At 46.7% G+C, this 21,388-nt stretch overlaps 1 protein-coding gene across 4 annotated transcripts in view; it reads left to right on the top strand.

Moving 5' to 3' along the window:
• Window positions 1-20,968, top strand: part of LOC118777710 (zinc finger protein 618-like) — a 29,437-nt gene extending 8,469 nt beyond the window's left edge. For 2 of the 4 annotated variants that reach the window (XM_036528825.1, XM_036528822.1), the window contains 12 exons: window positions 4,223-4,607; window positions 5,220-5,306; window positions 5,684-5,734; window positions 7,168-7,257; window positions 7,405-7,482; window positions 8,075-8,164; window positions 12,523-12,597; window positions 12,884-12,958; window positions 13,940-13,984; window positions 16,591-16,668; window positions 17,193-17,306; window positions 17,768-20,968. In XM_036528825.1, coding sequence (XP_036384718.1) covers window positions 4,250-4,607; window positions 5,220-5,306; window positions 5,684-5,734; window positions 7,168-7,257; window positions 7,405-7,482; window positions 8,075-8,164; window positions 12,523-12,597; window positions 12,884-12,958; window positions 13,940-13,984; window positions 16,591-16,668; window positions 17,193-17,306; window positions 17,768-19,308 — 2,682 coding nt within the window. In that variant the 5' untranslated portion in view covers window positions 4,223-4,249 and the 3' untranslated portion in view covers window positions 19,309-20,968. The remainder of the gene's footprint in view (window positions 1-4,222; window positions 4,608-5,219; window positions 5,307-5,683; window positions 5,735-7,167; window positions 7,258-7,404; window positions 7,483-8,074; window positions 8,165-12,522; window positions 12,598-12,883; window positions 12,959-13,939; window positions 13,985-16,590; window positions 16,669-17,192; window positions 17,307-17,767) is intronic. The other 2 variants (XM_036528823.1, XM_036528824.1) reach the window with 2 other exon arrangements.
• Window positions 20,969-21,388: the final 420 nt, after the last annotated feature.

The following is a 21,388-nucleotide window of genomic DNA, read 5'->3' as shown; positions in this document are numbered from 1 at the left end:
CCAAGATACCGTTAGCTAGCTAGCGCATATATAAGTCGCTCCGCGGTGATATTAAGATTTGCAACGTGTATTGAGGAGAGGAATGTAATCTTTGTAAAGCGCATGGACGTTAACTTAAGTACTTTTCTCAGCTGAAGACTGAACTTGAGATTCGTGGCGAAGTAACCCTAAATTTTATGAGGTGACTGCGTGCTCCGCCATGTTTCCTGTCTGCCAAGTCCTAAGAGTTTCTGTTCAAGACACGGGATCGCGCCTCTCATGGAAGAATTAAGTACTGCAAGTGTTCCCATAGACTCCCATTATATTTTGAGATTATTATAGATTTTTTATGGAGGGGGGCTTTGCCCCCCACATCTGCAAACTTTATGACAAAATTGCATACACATACGCCACAAACCTACCAGGTTTGGTGTGAATATCTCTTACCGTTTTGGAGTTATAGCCGTCGGAAAAATCTGTTTTTATGATTTTAAATCGGACTTATATTTCTATAAGTTTGGCCTGGGGGAAAAACAGAAGGGAAACTTAAAAAAATAAATAAAAAACAGAAGGGAAACAATATGCTTTCCAGCCCATGGGCTTGTGTTCTGAGCAGGTAAATGGGAATTTTGGGTAGGTTTGACAGACTGCTACAGTTAGCAGCATGCTGTCTGTTTGGACACATTACATTATTGTAATTTAACAGACACTTTCATCCAGAGTGACCAGCATAGAGTAGTTTATCCATTTATACAGTTGTGGGTGAAGTACCTTGCCCAAGGATACAACAGCAGTGCCCCAGCAGGGAATCGAACCAGCAACCTGTTGGTTACGAGCCCTGCTCCTTACCGCTGTGCTACACTGCTGTCACCTGTTTGAATTTCCATGTGCTCAGAGGCACTGAAGAAGCTGACCTTTCAAACCTATTATTATGCAGAGCAATTAATTCACATCCCAGAGTAAAGCTGTTCCAGAGAGCTGGAACAGCTTAAAATATTGGAGGACTTTGTAAGTAAAAATGTATTTTTTTTCCAGTGAATCTTCATCCATATCACAATTTTTTGTAATGAAAATATGTTTGTTATTAAATGTTACATTTAAGCCTCAATAGTGTTAATTTGCACCATGATCATCCAGGTCAGGTGTTTCATTCATTTTCTGTGGTGAACAAAATGTCACTTTGACACAAAGTTCTTTTTCCCCCGTGTTTGTTGCCACGGTAACGGACCTTTCTGTTAATTTGCTTTTGTGAGCGGCTAAATCAGGTGTTTTGTTGCAGGAACTAACGGTTGAATATTATTGGTAAAGGGCAATAGACAGACTCCTCCCTTAAAAAGCTGCTAGAAAGATCACAGCTGAACTGCTCATTCTTTCCGTTCTTTATTCTATGATTTTAAGTAGGAAGACTTATTCATAAATATTCTTAGTGCTAAATTCAGCCACACTGCAAAGCACATTATCCCTGGTTTTGATGTTGTTTCTTTTTATTTGAACTCAGTGGTAATCAGGGTAAGGGAATATCATACCTGTACAACGTAGCATGATGGAAGTATTAGGCTACATTTTGCAATCCTCACAAATATCCTTTTAATGTTAATTTCAGTGAATGCCTAAAGTGTACAGCAGTTAGGAAAACAGTGTAATACTTTTTTTAAATCGGAGTCGAGGACTGGGTGGCGTACAGGTTAGGCTGAGTGAATGCGTTAGTTTATTGACATGCAGAAGGCATTCCCACGTCATTGGATAGTCTGTGTATGTCCCTCTCCCTGTCTGGTGCAACAAAATAAAATGACTGCATGGGCCCCCGAGTGATTCAGAGAGTTAAGCTGCTTGTTTCAAGCACAGGCTGAGCCCTGTGACCGGGGTTCAAAACTGGCCACCCCATCTGCTAATACTGACCCTAAAGTCTGTAGCAGTGGATGGCATTTGCTTGCTCAGGGAGAATGAATAGGTCAGCCGGTGTTCCTTTATTACCTCTGTGTGGGACCTTATTAGGGCTCGTGAGGCTCCTGTGACCTCCCTCAGTGACGTCAGCAACAGTGTGCCGGGCATTGTGCACTGTGGGGCCTGCAGCCTCCGGCTTCATCCGAGCTCCTGTGTGGCTGTTAGGGCTGCACGATATAGCCGTCGTGATGTATCGAATAGCTATTTTTAGCACAATAACAGCTATCCCCGGTATGTGGCGTTAGGTTTATTCCCGTATTGTTTTCCCTTTAGTCATACCTGATGCGGGAGCACACCTCCAAAGTTCAGTGAAATGCTTCCGGGGCAGAAAAATATCACTTGTATCTATATGTTTGTTAACTTACCTGTTAGCTTTGAAAAACACATAGCATTTGTTTTCAGTGTTTATCTCTGTAGCCATGTGTTTCTATCTACCACATGGAAGCAGCATAGTGCTGTTGCTGTGATATCAACATTGAATATATACGAGTGGTGTTTTTTCCCCTGGAAAGCATTTCACACGGCCTCGGAAAACTGGAGGTGTGCTCCCGCATCAGGTATGACTAAAGGGAAAACAATACGGGAATAAACCTAACGCCACATTCCGGGGATAGCTGTTATTGCGCTAAAAATTCGATATATCGCAACGGCTATATCGTGCAGCCCTCGTGGCTGTAGAGAGTGTGTGAAGAGATGAACTGTATGAAGCACCGTCAGCCATTCCTAACAGGACGGAGAGGGAGGTTAAAGCAGAAAGACAATGCAAAAAAAATAAAAAAACAACACAAAGTCCCAGCTTGTCTGCTCCTGTCTCACAACGTGCAGTGTGGGAGCTGCGTTTTCCTGTCTCCCTAATGGCACAGCAGGCCAGAGTGTGGAATAAATGACTTTGTTGTCAGAGGGAAATTACCACACAGGCCCAAAAAATGGAAAAAATCAAGGGGAAACGGGACCGTCAAGTGCAATGCAAGGCGGGTCTTACATCATGCGACCACAACATAACCACAGCGCTGTTCCTATTCTACCCTGCGGCTCTGTGTTTCCCTGTGTAAGCACTGTGGTGTCGCGGTGAAGGAGCAGATTTTGACGCTCAAACGTTGTTGGTTCAATTCCCAGGTCCTGGCAATGCTGTTGTGTCTGTGAACAAGACACCTACCTGGCATGACTTAAGTAGATGAGCTGTCTGATGTGCTCTGGATAAGAGGGCCTGCTAAGCAGAAATAATGTAATCGTGGCCATTTTCGCATCTGCAGCAGCGCCTGTCTCAGACAGTTTGGCGGGTTCGACTTTGTCTTCGGTAAAATGGGGTGAAGTCTATGGAGAGTGATTTTACAACACTGTGGAAAAAAAACAGAATGCAAATGCAAAATAGTAATTGCAAATAGACATTACTGCAGTGTGCCTCCTCTCAGTGCTTAACAACACGGGTGATTTGTGACAGTATGCAGATGTAGTTGCGGAACGGCCTCGCCCTTGTATCTTTCCTACTTGGTTCAGAATCATCAGATAATGATTGAGTCATATTTCAGGGACAGTTGGTTGTTTCACATTAAGCAAAAAAGCAAAAAAAACAAAAATAGAAAAAACCTGCCATCCAAAAACAACCCAACAAAGGGTGTATTTCAGACAGCTGATAGTGATGGGCTTCTCTGAATCTTGATAGTTATACTTGCTCTGTTGCATAAATTTTTTTTTTTAAAAAAAGGTCACTGGGGACAAAAATGATACCATGCTTCCTCTGTCTTTCTCACTCACTCTCTTTCCTCCTTCTTTGTTTTCCTTTTCCTTTTCCCTCCTCCCTTTCTCTGCTCATCTCCTCCTTCTGTTCCTCTGGTCTCTACCTCCCTCTCCTTCTCTCCTCCCTGTCCCTCCCTGTCACCCTCAATTCCCTCTCCTGCTCTGTCCCTCCCTCTCCCTTTACCTCTCCCTCTCTCCTCATTCTCTCCTATTTCTCCTCCCTCTTCCCTCTCCCTCTCTTTCTGTAACCCTATGTCCTTCTCTCTCTTGGTTTCTCTCTCTCTCTCTCTCTCTCTCTCGCTCTCCCTATTTCCTCTCCCTCCCTCTACCCTCTCTCCTCTTTCTCTCTCCCTCCCTCTCTAACTATTCTCTCTCTGCCTCCCTCCTCAACCTCTCTCTCATTCCTACTCTCCCTCTGTCCCCTCTCCTTCCCTCTCTCACCCTGTCTTTCTCTGGTTTGTGCTCTCCCTCCATCTATACCTCTCTCTCCTCTCTCTTGCTCCCTCCCTCTCTCTCTCTCTCCTCTCTCCCTCCCGCTCTCCCCCCTCCCCTCCTCCCTCAGGAGAGCTGGCAGTCCAGAGTGAGCGGAATGAGCGCTCAGGAGGTGCCCCCCCCCGGGCAGGACCAGGGCGACGCTGGGTGCCCTCAGGGCGGCTCCTCCCCTGCAACGGTCAAGAGGGAGCCGGGCTCCGCCTCTTCCAGCAATGGCCAAGTGGGGGACAGCAACTCTCTCCCTCCCCGCCTCCCTCAGGAGGGCTGGCAGGGCAGGGCCAGTGAAAAGAATGCTCAGGAGGTGACCCCCGCCCCCGAGCAGGACCAGGGCGACTCCTCCCCTTCCCCAGCAAAGAGAAAGCAGAGATCGACCACGTCCAGCAACGGCGGCGGCAGCAACTCGCCGGCTGAGATATGCGTGGTCCTCGGAGAGGCCTGCAGCTCTCTGAGACCGGGTACGGCCCTCACGACTGCAGTGCCTCTGACCCAGTCACCTGTGAGGATTTCAGGTCCGCGAAGTGTGCGGTACTGAAATAGTCATATAGTCACAGTAACTCTACAGCAGTGACTTGGGCTATGGTTCATACTTGTGTGTGATTTTTTTTTTTTTTTTCCCCCTCCAGGGGAATCTTGGGTAAGATATTGATGCATTGAAACCTCAACGTCAGAAGTGTGGAAATGTTGATACATTGACTGAAAATGTTTTTATGAAGCAGCTCTGAGGTGGAAAGGGTCCCGCTGTGGTCGGTGTTTGCTGTGCAGGATTACAGGATCCTTTCCTGGTCCAGCATGACTTCACCCATGTCACATGGCAGGAAAATTCTCAAAAGTCACTTAAAAAAAAATATGGGAAATACGGGAGATCATGAGACTGGAAAAAAGCTCAGACATTTATTCTAGTGTGAAAAGCTCTTGTCACTAAACATTAAAATTACAATATCCTTTCTTTTTTAATCGCTCCATAGAGGTATTTTTAAACCCTGCACAGGCCTAGCAGTAGCTAACCAGGCAGTTCTGGTGCAGGTGGGTAACACTGAGAGTATGTCCTCTTGCTTATTTCTTTACAGGCTCCTATGTGTGTGGGGTATGTGGGAAAAAATACAAGTACTACAACTGCTTTCAGACGCACGTCCGAGCTCACAGAGGTAACCCAGGTGCTGAAAAACTTCATACAGGATATTTGTAGATGCCTTTTTTTCCATTACTGGACACTGAACGTTGTCAATATGTGAGATTCAAAGTACGAGCCACCTCAACCGTGGGAGCCCAGTGAATAATCCTTTTGTTAGTTTCCCTGCATGAAAAACAGCTCTATTACATGATATCATTCTGTTTATTTTTCTGTCTGTGTTTTATTGTATGTAACTCCTTTCTGTCTCTTAATTTCCCTGATAGCCATGGGTTTTGCCTTGCTTGGTTTGGCGGTTTCTCTGATGAAATGAACCATGCCCTTGTTGTCATTACATTTGCTCTTTGGAACAAATCGTTATTGCGCTCGCGTATTTATCCAGGGTCTCACCCTCTGCTTAAGTTCCAGGATTGGAGGTGCCTTCTGGAGAGGGAGGCTCCCAGGGACAGAACAGTGAGTGCTGGCGCTCGTTCTCCACGTGACCTCTGACCTTCCTCCCACGAGAGCAGGGTTTGGCTGCAGGGTGGAGCCGGAGCTTGCAGCTGGCTGGAATGCCGTTTTATATGCATATAACATAAATTTCCTCAATGTGTTCTGATTGTGCGGAGATCCCTGTTCTCTCTCTCTGTCCCTGTTTCTGGCCCGACTTGCTGCCCCTTGCACATGGCCTTTGGTCTGAAAATGATGGTGTCGTTTATATAAGCTGCAGGTGTGCAGTAGCCTGCAGGCTGGAGGCTCCTACACGCGAGAGCTCCGGCTCCACCTTGCAGGCAGATGTGCTTGTTCATTGTGCTCCCTCTGCTGGAGATCGGGAGTCTTGCAAGGTTCCCACCAACACTGCAGCCCACCAGCTACCCTGAAGTAGCATTATTATTATTATTATTATTGTTTGAGTTTGGAACTGGAGCGAGGGACCTCATGGACTCTTATGGGTGGAGTCAACATGTGCTGTCAATCACTGACCAGTCTGAACCAAACAGGTTTTTCCCTAAGTAGCAAAATGGTGTGATTAGTTCAGATGAGTGAGTCACTGATGACACCTGGCACCTCTGCTCATTTTGGGATTGATGAAGCCTGACACACAGGGGAAAAAGAAAACATTAAAATAAACATTAGGGTGAACCCCTCTGTGCTTTGGCTTGCAGTCAGAAGCACATAAAGAGGAAGTGACACCAAGACTCATGATGTTGTTATTTATAATGGGAAATGTATATCACCATAGCTGATCTTAAGGGTTCGCGTGACATTTTCGGTTCCTTGTGTTAAATTAGATTTCTACCGAGCAATATTGGCAAAAACAGGTCCGCTACACTGACCGGCCTTCATTTGTGGTTCAGCTGTATCTGTGGCACACCTGAAGCATTTCCACAGTAACCTGAGTGGAACAGCTGACAACGGGCCCACCCTGGATGCGATTTTTAGCTGCCCTGGGAATGACTTTGTAACTTTTTCAGTGCACAGTTCCAGCAAGGTGGCCTGATATTGATCGCATCGTCATCGTAATTCACACCTGAAAATAACCATTCTGCCTTCCCATGCTCTGTGCCAGACGCGTGTGTAATCTTTTTTTGTTGTGGCCTCCTGCTAAACAGGAAATGACAAAAGCAAAAACATCAAGATCTCTTCCTGTATCACGAGCTAGCATGCACAAACTGACAATATTGGCAGGGTCATGTATATAAAAACATGACACAGGTGAGGCTGTAGGGCACCACACATGCAGCTCAGATGGGCCAGTAGAATCCAGCCTTTTAACTGGTCATTCATTAGTCAAACTAACGTTATTCCTAATTATTTATCCTGGCCCTGGTACCCCCTCTGAATGAAACACACTGCCCCCTAATGGCAGTGAGAGTCAGTGTGCTCTTTCTCTGTGTCCCCTGCAGACAGCTTTCGCTATACCTGTGACATCTGTGGGAAGAAGTACAAGTACTACAGCTGCTTCCAGGAGCACCGGGATCTCCATGCTGTTGATGGTATGCTGCTTTATCCTCTGCCTCTCTCTCATAAACAGCGGAAAACGTGTTACTGTGATTATCTGCACAGAATACTAAAATATACTTAGATTATCTGAACTCCTTCATGATGCAAGCAAACCTAACCATCCCCAACCACCATTGCAGACCCCTATGAACAGGTAGTCATACCCGACCTGACGGAGGAGGAGCAGCAGGTGGAGTCCTATATGAAAATGGGACCAAGTAAGTGTTGGTGCACCGTAAAGAGGAAAGTAATTTGATTGGTTTGTATGAGTGATTGACAGGAAATGCTAGCCCCTCCCACTCTTTTGTTACCTTCATGAAGCCTCACAGTCCCCACTGTTTCACAGTTATAACTACTTGCTGAGCGAAAAGTATTTGCCTCGTTCGAAGGAAGATATTTTCGTCTGGAAATAGTGTTTAAGTGTATGTTCATTTTAGTCTGTTTTAGTTGATGATTGTGTGTGTGTGTTTGAGCATTAGTGTGTGTGTACGTATGTGTATGTGCACATGTGTGTATGTTTTATTTTTTTATGTAACCCTACATGAATTGTTCTGTGGGGGAAATATCACAATATGCATTCTGCAGGTTTTTATATTCAAATTCAAATTCTTTGACAGTTTTCTTACGCACCCCCTGTCCTACCAGAGTGATTAATGGTGACAGGCTGGTTGTTTCTGGAAATGCCAAACAAGTCAGACAGGTGTTATTAATAATATCTGTACATACAAGCTTTTAAAGTTCACTCACAGTGGTGCTGTAAAATAGTTTTTTTTTTCCTTCCTTTCTTTCTTCTTTTCTTTACGCCCACAGAAACGGGGAGCTACGTCTGTGAGTTCTGCGGGAAACAGTACAAGTACTTCAACCCCTACCAGGAGCATGTGGCCCTGCATGCCCCAATACGTAGGTGCTGACGCATGTGGAGGTCTTTATGCTTTACGGTTTGCCACCCCCACAATGTTCAGAAGTTAGTATCTCAGTTCAGGAACAATGCACCTGGAAAGAAGGTACATTTACAATTACATAGTCATTCAGCAGATGCTCTTATCCAGAGATACTTGCAGAAGTGCATACAAAGATAGGTAGGCTGAGAGCAGAACTTTACAAGTCTTCACTGTCAAAATCAATAGCAGTGGTTACGTTACACAGAGCACTCTGCTAAGTGCCACAGTAGGTGCAAAAAGGGGGTTTGGGGCTACAGTGCTCGTACTTGGCAGATACATTTGAGGATATAGTGTGAGTGTGCAGAGTGTGGGGTTAGTTTAACAGAGATGGGTTTTCAGTCCACAGAGGAAGATGGACAGTGACTTGGCTGTCCTGACTGGTGTGGGGAGCTCATTCTGCCACCCAGGGGGCCAGAGTAGGGGGCAGATGTGACTGAGAAGACGGACTGTTTTAGGAAAGGGATGGCAAGGTGACCAGAGGGGCGTGGAGGGGAGTCAGCAGTTGAGTTGTCAGTAGTCTTTTTCTTACACACGTAAGCCCCCTTCCTCCCTGACATATACACACACACACACACACAAACACACACGCACACACTGTTTTGCAGAACATTGTATTATTTATTTTCAGACACTAGGCGGAGGTTAACTTTGCAGTCGGATACATTCTCTAATATATTCACCTTGTGTTATTTTGTAAGTGCCTATTTTTCTGTTATGTTACATTTGCTGAGAGGACACTCTTATCCATAGGGACTTGCATAATTCATATTTCATTCATTTATACAGCTGAGGCAGTTTGTGTTAAGTACCTTGCCCAAGGGTACAAGAGCATCAGACCGATTGGGAATTGAAATGGCAACCCTTGGTCCTTTATGCTATTCGAATCCCTCCTTATCTCATGCTTCTGGTTGAGAGCCGTGCTGATGGGACTGTCATTGAAAACTATTTAAAGATTGTTCCTGACGTTTAAATGGGTCAGACTGTCCCATTATAATGCTGGGAAAGGACAGATTTTAATTCACTTTGATGCAACGAATTGTCCCCAAACATGGGGACTATGGGGCAAGTCTGATTGATTCCTCAGCCGCCATTTACCAGAGTATCTGTTACAGATGTTCTGATCTATCCTCCAGTTATCGGGAATTTCACCAGTTTCAAGTGATTGCATAAATGTTTTCATTCATAAATAATCTCTCCTAGTTCTTCAGTTACTCTTGGGTGTGTACCATCAGGACCCACTAACTTACTTGTCTCTGGTTTTTGCAGTTTTTCTCATACTTCACTCTATTTCAGTCTAATCTAATGTTTCCTGTGTATCAGACCAAAGTGCAGGCATGCATGTAGTATTCTTTCTGGTGCAGCTCTTGTGGTGAATTTCAACTGCAGTGACTTTAATGCAAAACCCCTTTACTTTTCTGACACACCTAACCTCTTCCTTAACTTTCCCTTTTTTTACTGAAATGTTTAAAATAGCACTTAGGATTACTTTTCACATCTTTTGTAATTTGTTTCTCTAACGATCTTTTGGATCTCATGTTATTTTTTCATCATCAGCATGTATTTTACAAAATGCTAACTTATTACTCTCTGTAGAGTATTTTTTAATGTGTTTTGTATAATCTCTACTTCAGTATTAAATTCTTCCACAAGGGTTTATTTAGCCACTGCGGAAACTGCTTACTTAACTTATTCTTCCTCACTTTTGGAATGAATTTATTCTGCAAGTTGAGAATGATTTCTTTGAATTTTTGCCCATTCTCATTCACGCTTCTACGGTCTAGTGTTGCCTAGTCAATGCTTAGAGTTTATCTCACCATGTTTAAATGAGCTAAAATTAGACACCAGTCAGGAGGTACCGTTGGCTTTCCAATGTGCCTCGAATGCTATGGTCACTTGCAGAAGCTCCACTATGTTACATTACATTGCATTACGTTTATATTCATTTAGCAGGTGCACTGTGTAAGTCACTCTGGATAAGAACATATATTAAAGTGGCAAGAACTGTTGCACAAACAGGGCACCACACATGCGCAAGCTTCAGTGACAGACAAAGTGCTTAGATCACAAATGTGTGCCGAAGCGAAAAGCAAGGAGGTAACATATTGCATTCAAAAAAAAAAACATAATTTACCACATATGAAAGTGTCCTGTTCAAATTGACCACCTCCTAACACATTCTTCCAGCTAATACAAGGGAATTTAGTTAAAGACTTCTTCCTGAAAAGCTTTTGATATTGTCACAGAGCAAAGCGTAGAGCAGAAATCTGGTCTCAGTGGCCAATAACATATTCCTACTTTTAGACTCTCCACATTTTCCCTCAGTAATTTTGTCCATGTATATTTTCTAGAATCTAGGGAATCCGTTACTGCAATTTTGCATACACTGAGGTTTTTTTATTTATAGGGCTAGCCCACCTCTGCAAATATTGCTAGCCTCTGACATTTTCTGGAGGAGATATTTGGTGTGGTTGCCCTAACTGCACCTAAACTGTTCATGCTACAGACACCAAACAAATGCCAAATGGACATTTTAGTTCACCATTGGTGTGCTTGTTCTTGTATTTCTGTGTGGAGTAGTATTATGACGCAGACAGCAGCTCCTCTGTCACAAACTTTTCAAACTGCCATTTCTCCCTCATCTAGGCATAAATTAAATCATAAATCAAACGAGGATTCTCACAATGTCTTAATCTCAGCTGTGATATACGACTTTTGAATTATGAGCCTTTGTTCGGTCTTTGGTATCCCCTCACTCTGACCAGTTTAACAGTTGATATTTAAATTGTTGCTACGGAGCCAGTCAGAGACAGCTGGTATCAAGTGACAGTTCCAAAACAATCAGGCACGGGTGTGCATACTTGCTAACAAAGAATGGGAAAGATATTTTACTCCCAGCTTTCAACAGTAAATTTTTTATACAGCTGTATCTCCCTTGAATTCTGGCTATAGAAGCATAAATTATACATTGAAATCTAGGAAAAAGTGTGTAGATTCTCACAATGTCTTCATCTAAATGATAAACGCTTTATGAGTTATGAGCCTAATTAGTTGTGGACTTCAGCCACATCAGACACAAAGAAAGGGGGAAGAGGGAAGCAGGCCAAAAGACAAATGCATACAAGACCTTTGGTTGCAAGAAAGTGAAAACTAGTGGAGATATTAGCACAACTCTTTACAAGAATACATGTTGCAAATTACCCTTAGGGTTTCTTGGATGTTCAGTGCAAATTTCAACCCAGTCCAGTGAAAAATAAGCAATTGGTGAGGCTTACAATACACATACAAAGAGTCGCAAAAAATGATGAAATTTAGCTCCGAGGGCCAAACTTCAAAAGTTCATAACTAAAAAAGCATTTGGAGTAGAGCTGTTGTATTTTGCAAAGTCCAATGAATTAAATAGATGTTTTTACACTAATTTTTTCGAGAGAATCCATGACATGAACTGGGGGGTCCTAGGTGAGTTGGCATGGAATGACCCTATTTTAAAATTCGGCCAAAAATTTACCCCCCTTCCAAAGTATGGGACTGAGCAGCGGGAGGATTCTACTTCTGCATTTGAAAAATACGGTTTTTGAATTATGAGCCGAAATAGTCGCTGAGTTCAGCCTCCACTCTAAGTCTCACCGCCCCAGACACAGAGGGAGGGGGACGGAGATGGCACACGGCAACTCGTACGCTCAATAATGCACACAGGCAACCACACATCGCATTTTCTTCAAAAAATGCACACAAATCTAGTTTTATTTTACTGGCACAGGTTAATCATCTGCAGTTTAAATGTTAGCTTTTGACATAACATATGTCACGTTTAATTATTTTATCAATAACATGATAACATGATAGCATTTATCATTTAGCTGTATCAAGTTCACTACCTTTTACTCCCTTATTGATGACTCTCATCTTGCAGCCAATCGGGTATCGGGGCTAGCAGCATGTGGAAGTGTTCTTAACTGTCAGCTGGATCGGATAACTTTACACCAATCATTGCAGTATGTAGTGTAGTGTGAATACTCACAGTCAGTGCCTATACTAAGCACTGGCGAGCGCCACTGAGCTCAGTATTAATACTGCCTGTATTCCATTTTCGTTTTTTCTACCTGGATTGTGAAACGCTAAGGTCAGCGCTGTTCGTGTAGACACCGGTAAAGAGTGTGATATTAAAGGGTGCGTTTGGCCTTTTCATTGTAGCACATTCCTGTTCCCTCTCTGTTTTCCACATTGGGCCCTGCTGATGCATCACGCATAACCCCGGGGCCGACGGGGGTGTCTGTGTCTGTGCCATACTAACGTGCCGGCTCTCGATCGCTTTTGCAGAGAGCGCTTTCTCCCGGAAGGTGGAAAGGAAAGTGCAAAGCATTGGAGATGGCAACAGCTCACTGAACTCCAGTGGTGAGTACTCCCCAGGCTCCGCCCCCGCTGACATCACGGCCCCTGACTTCGGGTCCTTTTTTTTTTTGGGTAACCTTTACACCGCCTGCTCTCGATCGCTTTTGCAGAGAGCGCTTTCTCTCGGAAGGTGGAAGGGAAAGTGCAAAGCATTGGAGACGGCAACAGTCCGCTGAACTCAAGCGGTGAGTACCCCCCCCGCTCCGCGCCCTCTGACATCACGGACCCTGACTTGGGGTCCTCTTCCTTGGATAACCTTTACAGTGCTGGCCCTCGATCGCTTTTGCAGAGAGCGCTTTCTCTCGGAAGGTGGAAGGGAAAGTGCAAAGCATTGGAGACGGCAACAACTCGCTGAACTCGAGCGGTGAGTTCCCCTCCGCCCCCTCTGACATCACAGCCTGTTTCTTCAGTAACCTTTACATCATTGCCATTTAGCGGATGCTCGGTCTAGAGCGACTGACATAGGTTATGGTTTTTACATGGTATGCACTTAGCTGGAACAGCTGGACATTTACTGAGGCAGTTCTGGGTTAAGCACCTTGCCCAAGGGCACAGCAGCAATGTCCAAGCAGCGAATCGAACCAGCAACCTTTTAGTTAGGAGCCCTGCTCCTTACCACTATGCTACACTGCTGCCTTTAGACCAGCTTGGGGAGGAAATGGTGGTGATTAGTTGATTGCCAAAAAAAAAGTCCTTCAGTCATTTCATGAATTCAAGGGATGAGTACCCAGATATCTGACACCATCCTCCTCCTCCAACAGATGCTTTCTCCCCTCATATCCCTGTGGATGTTATGTTCATGTCTTAAAAAAGTACTTCAAGTGTATAACAAAACGAATAAAAATACACACTCCATAATTTTGTAGGCGCTTTTCCCTCTCAGAGAATACCCTTTGTGTAGAAGGCTTCGGCCTGGTTCAGGTTCCATTCACTGTCTCTATAGCAACTGTTGTGTTGATTGGCAAGGAGGCGGGACCTGCAATTTCCTGTGTTCTGCGCTGATAAAAAGGTCACGTCGTTCCCTTTGAATTTGTCTCTGAGGTCTGCCGACAGTCCTCGCTGGGAGGAAAATAACGTGTCAGACATGCTGCCCCTCCCTGATATTTAGCAGACAGATAAAACCAGGCAAAGATAAATATACACTGTCACCCATGAAGTTGCGCAGAGCGATTTACTAAGTGTTTACCTTTTGAGTTACTCATATGTCCGACAGCGTGGCTTCACCCCTTGGCTGGGAGGGTGTGGGAGGAGGGCGGAGCGGTTTAGAGGGATAGATGTAGAGAGGGAGGGAGGTGTAAAAAGGTCTCCTTCTCTTTCTCTGAGGGTTTTCTCTGTTTCTTTCCAGGCACCATAAGTCCTTTGGTGTCCACCACCTTCTCCATTCTGCAGAGTAAGTACCCTCCTCTCCGAGTGGATCCGACAGTGACGTTGTCAGTTCGTTCTTCCTCCTCTCCAACGCCTTTGTATTCCTCATGAGATACACCTGTGGTCATGGGACATCCTGGGTGGACACTTATCCATTGTATGGCCTTATCTGTGTATGGAAAACCATTCTGGACAAAACAGACTCATCTAGTGATTAGGTAGGTTAGGTCTTCATTAGAAATGCCAGGGAAGAGGAGAAAGTGTGGAGGAGAAGCGCCCCATTTCTTTGCTTGTGTAAAGTGTGAAGCCAAAATTGGGTGGAGCTGTGACATGCTGCAAATGAAGCAACGATGTGAACCAATCATATTGTTTTGTTGTAAAGAGGAGAGTCTTTTGATTGGTTTTTATGAGTCAGTGATTGACAGACCATTGTAGCTCCACCCACTGTGGGGTTCTTGAAACTTCATTCTCCTGTTATTGCTTTGCAAAGAGGTTAACATAACGATCCTAGTTAGCTAGATTCAACTCAGTTTACGTCTGCTATACAAAGCCACACACAAGTTGCATTTGCTATTGGGAAAAAAAGTGTTATTTTGTATGACACTGCTGTTTCAAACTGCAGAAAGCGGTTTTCTTTTTGTTGAGCCAGTTTCATTCCCACTAATCACAAATCGGGGATAGGAGGAGGGCAAGAAATAAGTATACACGGAATATGATCTGAAAATGTCAGTCATTATTTAATCAGAACAGATACAAAAGCTGTATGAAAATGGTCACAATCTTCGGGAAAAAAAAAATCAATGCTGGATTTGGGAAATCTCTGATAAAAAAAAAAAAACGGTTACCTGAGGATCTGAGGAGTTTAACGGTTACCTGAGGATCTGAGGAGCCCGGTTTTCAGGGGACTGCAGCTTGTTTAGCAGTCAGCTTCACAGGCAGTTATCTGTAGGGAGTGATTAGTAGGCCAAGCGGAGAAAGATGGGAGGTTCATTTTGATTGCGTTCTCAGTGCAGTCGGAGGTGAGACAGTGAAGGAGAAAGCCAGCCTGGTCATGCAGAAAAAAAGATGCCGCATGCGTTGCAAAGGTGTCTCTCCCCTCCCCCCCCTTTTTTCTTTGCTGAATGTCTGTTTTTATCATTATATAATATGCTCATTAACAAAAATGGTGCAGGGGGATTGCCTTGAATGGAATAGCTTGTGAAAGTCTCACTGTGATAAAATGTGGGCTGGATGTCTCATCACAGACATGTGATTTTTCATGGGGTTGACACATGAGAGCTCAGAAAAAGCATTTGATTTTTGAAGTGTAAGAAAAAAACTACTACTGGGTGTGCGAAAGCTGAAAATTTATTTTAAAAAATTTGTCACAAAATATAGCGAGTTAAAAACTGTTTTGTCTGTCCTGACTTCTGTAGTCATTAATGCCTGCTGAAAGAGCACACACAAGCAGACACGATGGGCTGAGTGGGAAATGGATACAGTCGGCAGCTGTTGATACTTGTAGGCCTGAGCAGGTGTTGTGACAAGGAGCAGAGTGAAACCAAATGCAGAGAGAACTCGAGACACAAGAAAGAGATTTGCAGAGTACAAACAGGCTTGGGCAGGAGCACACGCACACGCACACTCACACGTACACGCACTAGGTGTGGCAACTCAAAACTGAGCAGAGGCGTGAACAAAGGCCAAGGCTTAAGTAACGGAGAGCACAGGTATAAACAACACCTTATCAATGCGGGTGAAAGACATTAACTAAATGAGATACGGAGAACATGGGGAATTATGTGGCCATCTGACACCTGACACCTGTTGCATATAGTGGCCATGTTGCCTCCTCTTTCTCATTTGGTATCAGATTCAGTAGTGCCCACTGGGTTACGGACGGCGGGAGGAGAAAACTCTTGAGGCTCTGCATCTGTTAACTCTATTGAACCTCATTTTGAATGTATGCTGTGATTGCCAAGCTTGCCGATTTGAAATTTAAACAAGACTCCTCCACCAGCAACTGATTTGTTTCTTCACGATTGCATTACTGTAGAACTGCAATACTAATTCATGGTTTAATGGGAACAGGACCCTGTAGCACTGTGGAATCACAGAGTGTAGTGAAAGTTAATCAGCTGCTCGTTGGTGGACAGAACTGTTATTGGCAAGCTTTGTTAATTGTCATTCTGTAACAGGTTCAGTGTAATTATGTTTAAAACTCTAAACCCCATTTCCTTTCCCCAGACCGTCCCCGTTCAGATTAAATTGCTGGCGTGGAGTGTCTCCTTTAAACCTAACTATGTCTTACTTAGGTTTTGTAATATGAGACACCCAGCCAGATGAATTCATTAGGTTTTGTAGAAAAAAGAGTAGATTTTGATTTCCTCTCGTTTGGTTTTTTTTTTTTTCATTTTTTTTTCCACAGAAGGACACTGCGGCTAATTTTCCCAGCTGTTAAATTAAAAGTGCTTGTCAGAGGAGCAGGCGGTGACCTAGATTCGCGGGTATCTCGGAGCGCGGTGCGGTGCAGCTCGGCTGGGGGGGGGGGTTTGGGTGGGGGGTGTGAGGAGGAGGAGGAGGAGGTGGCGCCACCGTCGTTCTCGCTCTGTCACTGCGCCGTTTAAACGGAACGCGGCCCTTGTGTTCTAGAACCCTTCACTTGTGGAGCCTGTGGCATCCAGTTCCAGTTCTGCAACAACCTGCTGGAGCACATGCAGTCCCACGCTGGTGAGTGAGCCGCGGCATAGAAATAGAGTACTAGATTGGTCCTGCCCCATCCAAAGGGGGAGTGGAAGGTCGAGTGGAATGCGGGCCGGGGAGGGTGGCCGCATTGCATCGGAACCCTTCCGGTTGACAAATAAATTAAGAAACAAAGAAGCGTATAAATAAATAAAACACTTTTGTTAAAGCCCTTTGCACATAGAGGCTGCTATAATGCCAGGTAGCCATTCCCTGTATATGTGGCCAATCAGGACACCGTTTTGTATAAGCGAGTGACGCATACCAAGCAGAACGCTGCAGACAATCTAGTATTCCTATATCTATGTTGCTGCTTCACGCCATCTACCACTACAGAGAGGGCAGGGCATGGAGAGGTCTTTTACTCTGATTGGCTGCCTCGGAGTTGAGGGGAAGGGCCTTGTCAGCGTTCGGTGTGGGTTACTGCTCTGTGTGCTGTTGTTTTTCTTTTCTGTTTCTGTCTCTTTTATACATTATTTGCTGTCCTGTTCTCTGTTTGCCTCTATCCACAGCGGATAACGAAAACCACTTAAAGGCAGACTCTCCCAAATCATCAGCTGCCCCCACACCCCCGGAACAGATGTGGAAGTCCCCGCCCCCAGTCCAGAGAAACCACACCGCTAACCGTGAGTGTCTGTAACCAGGAGAACCAGTCGCTAACGGCGAGATATCATCGACTGTCAGTCTGGAAATTAACCCTTTGTGTCTTTATCCCTCCCTTCACTTTTTCTCTCCTGGACTGTCTTGCCCTTTCTCTCATTCTTTACCCTTTACTTTGTCCTTCACTCTCCTTATCGTTCCCCTTGTCGTCACTCCTTCTCTTTCTTCCTCTGTCCCTCTTTGTCTCCCTCTCTCCCTTCCTTTGGCTCCTCCTCTCTCCATCTCTTTCTCTCTCTCCCTATCTCTTGCCCTCTCTATGACCTTTACATTTTCCATCTTTTTTCCATCTGTACTTCCCTCTCTCTCCTTCTCTCTCCCTCTCTCTCATTCTCTCTCTCTTCCTCTCTTTGTCTGTCTGTCTCTCTCTCTCTCTCTCTCTCTCTCTCTCTCTCTCTCTCTCTCTCTCTCTCTCTTTCTCTCTGCGCAGTGAGCAGCGTGTTACCTGAGAAGGAGCGGCAGCAGCTGGCGGAGCGGTTGCTACGGGTGATGTGCGCGGACCTGGGCGCCCTGAATGTGCTGGGAGGGAAGGACTTCCTGAAGCTGGCACAGACGCTGGTGGACACGGGTGCGAGGCACGGGGCCTACCCGCTGCGGGACGCCCTGGGAGATGTGGGCACGCTGGCCCTGCGGCAGCTGCCCCGCATGTACAACCAGGTGAAGGTGAAGGTGACCTGTGCTCTGGGCTCCAGCGCCTCGCCGGGCATCGCCGTCACCTGCCACGCCCAGACGGCGGGGCCGGACGCCTGCTATGTGCTGACAGCCCACCAGGCGGAGGGGGCGCGTCTGCGGCACTACGTCCTGGCCGTGCGGGAGCTGGACCCGCGGGACGGGGGCGAGCAGGTGCACCAGTGGGCGCAGAACGTGCTGTCGGAGTTCGTCATGCCCGAGGTCCGCACGGTGTACGTGACGGAGCCGCGGGCGTGGGCGGGGCCCCCGTGCGGGCGTGCGGGGGCGTGTCTGCGCTGTGCCGGGTGCTCGCTGGGCGCCGTGGTGCAGGCTGTGCTGGGGAGGCGGAGCCTGCAGACGCGCGGCCTCCACGAGCTGGCGGAGCTGCTCGTCGCCTGCCGCGACATCGCCGGGACGCCGGGCGTGTCCTGGGACGAGGACCCCGCCCCGGCCGCGCCCACGGCCCCGCCCGCACCCCCGCCCCCACCCTGCTGGGACCAGACCACAGAGGCCCTGCTGAGGGTGCACGAGCGCTTCGAGCAGATCTGCGAAGCGTACGGGCGGAGCAAGGCCACCGCGCCCCTCCTGCAGGGCCTGAACAAGCACCTGCTGGGGACACTGGCGGCCCTGCTGGCCCCCATGCGGCAGGCTGTGCTGGAGCTCAGCTCTGAGGGCCGCCCCACCCTGCAGCAGGTGCTGCCCGCCTACCTGCGTCTGGAGAAGCTCTTCACCGCCAAGGCCAGCGAGGCCGGCACCGGCAGCAAGCTCTGCCACTACTTTCTGGAGGCCCTGAAGGAGAAGTTTAAAGTGGAGCGCCCCCACCAGGTGGCGATGGTGTTGGACCCCCAACTCAAGCTGCGGCCCATCCCCGCCTACCAGCACGACGACATCATTGCCAAGGTGGTGGAGGCGGCGGCCGAGATGAAGGAGGGCGGGGCCGGGTTCGGCGGGGAGGATGCTGATGGGGAGGGGCCCCCAGGGGGGAAGAGGGGCCGTCTGGACAGAGGGGGAGGCCAGGGGCGGGGCAGTGAGGACGAGCAGGAGGTCAGGAAGGAGGTGTTCCAGTACCTGTCGGAGCCGCTGTTCCACGCCACGCCCAACCTGTTCCAATACTGGAGCTCGGTGATGGAGAAGTACCCCAGGCTGGCCCGCCTGGCCCTGTGGCTGCTGGCGGTGCCCGCCATGGGCGTGCGGGGTGAGTGCGCGGCCGTGTGCGAGCAGACCCTCGCCATGAAGCGCAGGAAGCAGGTCACCGCCGACGACATGAACAAACTCATCTTCCTGAAGTCCAACATGGCCTGAGACCAAGGGAGGGCGCGAGCCCTCACGCTCTAACCAAACACGGCAACGCATCTGCCTTTAACAGCCGACGGGGAGGACAGTCCACATGCAGCTGAGCTTTACTGGCTTCACACGACTACTCTAAAGCCACGCTGTCCACTCTGTGCAGCGTCTCTCACGGTTCAGACCTCTTCTCTCTTCTACTCCGGTCTATAAGCTTCTGTTTGCGTGCGTCACCTGCACACAAACCTCTGCAGCTGCATGTGGAACCTCGAATCGGTTCGTGTCCCAGGGACGAGCAGGGATCAGGGGATCCACAGACGAGGGAGGACCGCTTCAACCTCACCGTACACGCACAGCGCAACGTACTTTAACATCCAGAACACGGAGCGGTGAGATTCAGAGGGCGGGGCGGTGGGTTACGGACTAAAAGAACTATTTAAACAGAGATGATTGTAAGAGTGAAAGAACTGGAGGAGCACAGTGTAGGTCAGCAGCAGCGGGGGGTACAGGCGCACTTGCGTTTGAGGTTGAACTCTGGGCGCTGTAACCGAAGTGCAGGTGTCGTGAACTCTGTCATTTGGATCGGTCTTCGGGACATTTGAATCACCCAGTACTGCAATGAACCCTGCATTTCAAAGTGGAATTTGTAATGTTATAATGGCCTTGTTTTCCATTGTTCCTCTAGTGGTTGACCTCAGTTTTTGTCCGTACAGCATGATTAGACTAACGGTGTGATTGGTGGACAATGGAAGGCCAGGTCTGGTTGCATCTGGGGAATTTCACCTTTTTTTGGTGTTGGACTTTATTATTTATGCACGCCGGATGACTTGAAGGTTGTGGGCGGTGCGCAGATTGGGCGTGGTGCAGCAGGACGATGCAGGCTCACCTGGGCTCCAGGTGTCGGAGCACGGGCTTCAGGTAGCCATGTCAGCTTTCGGTGAGATTCCAGCTCTCTCTTCTCTGGCGGCTCCCTGTATGACAGCATCGCACGCTAGAGACGGACTTCGTTTTTTTTTTTCTGAGATTTTTTTTTTCTTAACCTGTTTGTGACTTCTTAACAATATCTCAGTCTTCCTGGGTCACTTCATTGTGTGCTCATTTTCAGAAAATCCACAGCTAGCTATAGACAACAATACAGTTCTGTCTCTTCTCGTTGTGTAGAATACTCCACAGTAGCAGATATTCCAAAGAAATATACAGATGTGGCTCCACTGTTTCCTTCCCCCTCCTCAGTCATGCACTGGATTCTGTCTAAAGCTGCCTCGTGCTTCTGGAAGCTTCTTCTAGACTCGGTCTGCGTGTCACTTTGTTCAGGAACGTTGGTTCCATTGCCTGTGTGTGATTTGCTCTGATAAATTTCTCCCAGTCTCCACGCCACCAAAACGGGTCCCCATGTAGCCACCTCTGCTCTGAACACTCATCTACCTGCGGGATGGTGAGACATAGCCACAATCAGGAGTTCTCATGCCTAGATGTGAACACAGAGGCCTGGATTCAGAGTAACTGGAGCACACTCATCAGACCTGATCAAACCTGATCAAACCTGATCAGACCTGATCAGACCTGATCAAACACTCCTCGGTTCTTTTATCTGTTCAGAAGGAAACTTAAAACGGCCTTAGTGTCAGTTTTTTATTCGTAAATTTTATTAACTGGCAGTGTATGTATCTTGTATATCTATCACCCACTGCTTTTTGCATTAGGTAAATAAAACTCTAAAAAATTTTAAAAATACATTCATATGTCACTATAATATTAGTACCGAATGTTACTGACATGAATGAAAAATTTCTGCAAGACACAATAAATGCAGTGTTTGTGTAAATTTTGTTCTAGAAGTTAAAACCAAAGTGGACTGCAGTTATTTTGAATAAAGGCCAGTGCTTTTAGTGGGTAGGAATGCCCGTTGTAAGGGTGAAGTCCAACGAAAGACTGTTCTTGATTAATAGTGTTAATGCTGGAGTTCCCATTCAGGGTATAAGGGCGCTGAAAATATGAGTGTCATTTTCAAAATGCTGGCATTGCATGGGAATGCCGTGACAGAATAGTGAAAGCGGGTTTTATGCGTGAGCTCTGCACCACACCACGTCGTGGTGTC

This window comes from Megalops cyprinoides, chromosome 5 (assembly GCF_013368585.1).
Source record: "Megalops cyprinoides isolate fMegCyp1 chromosome 5, fMegCyp1.pri, whole genome shotgun sequence".
NCBI lineage: Eukaryota > Metazoa > Chordata > Actinopteri > Elopiformes > Megalopidae > Megalops > Megalops cyprinoides.
Note: the sequence above shows the minus strand (reverse complement) of the source record. Positions and strands in the feature narration are given on the sequence as shown.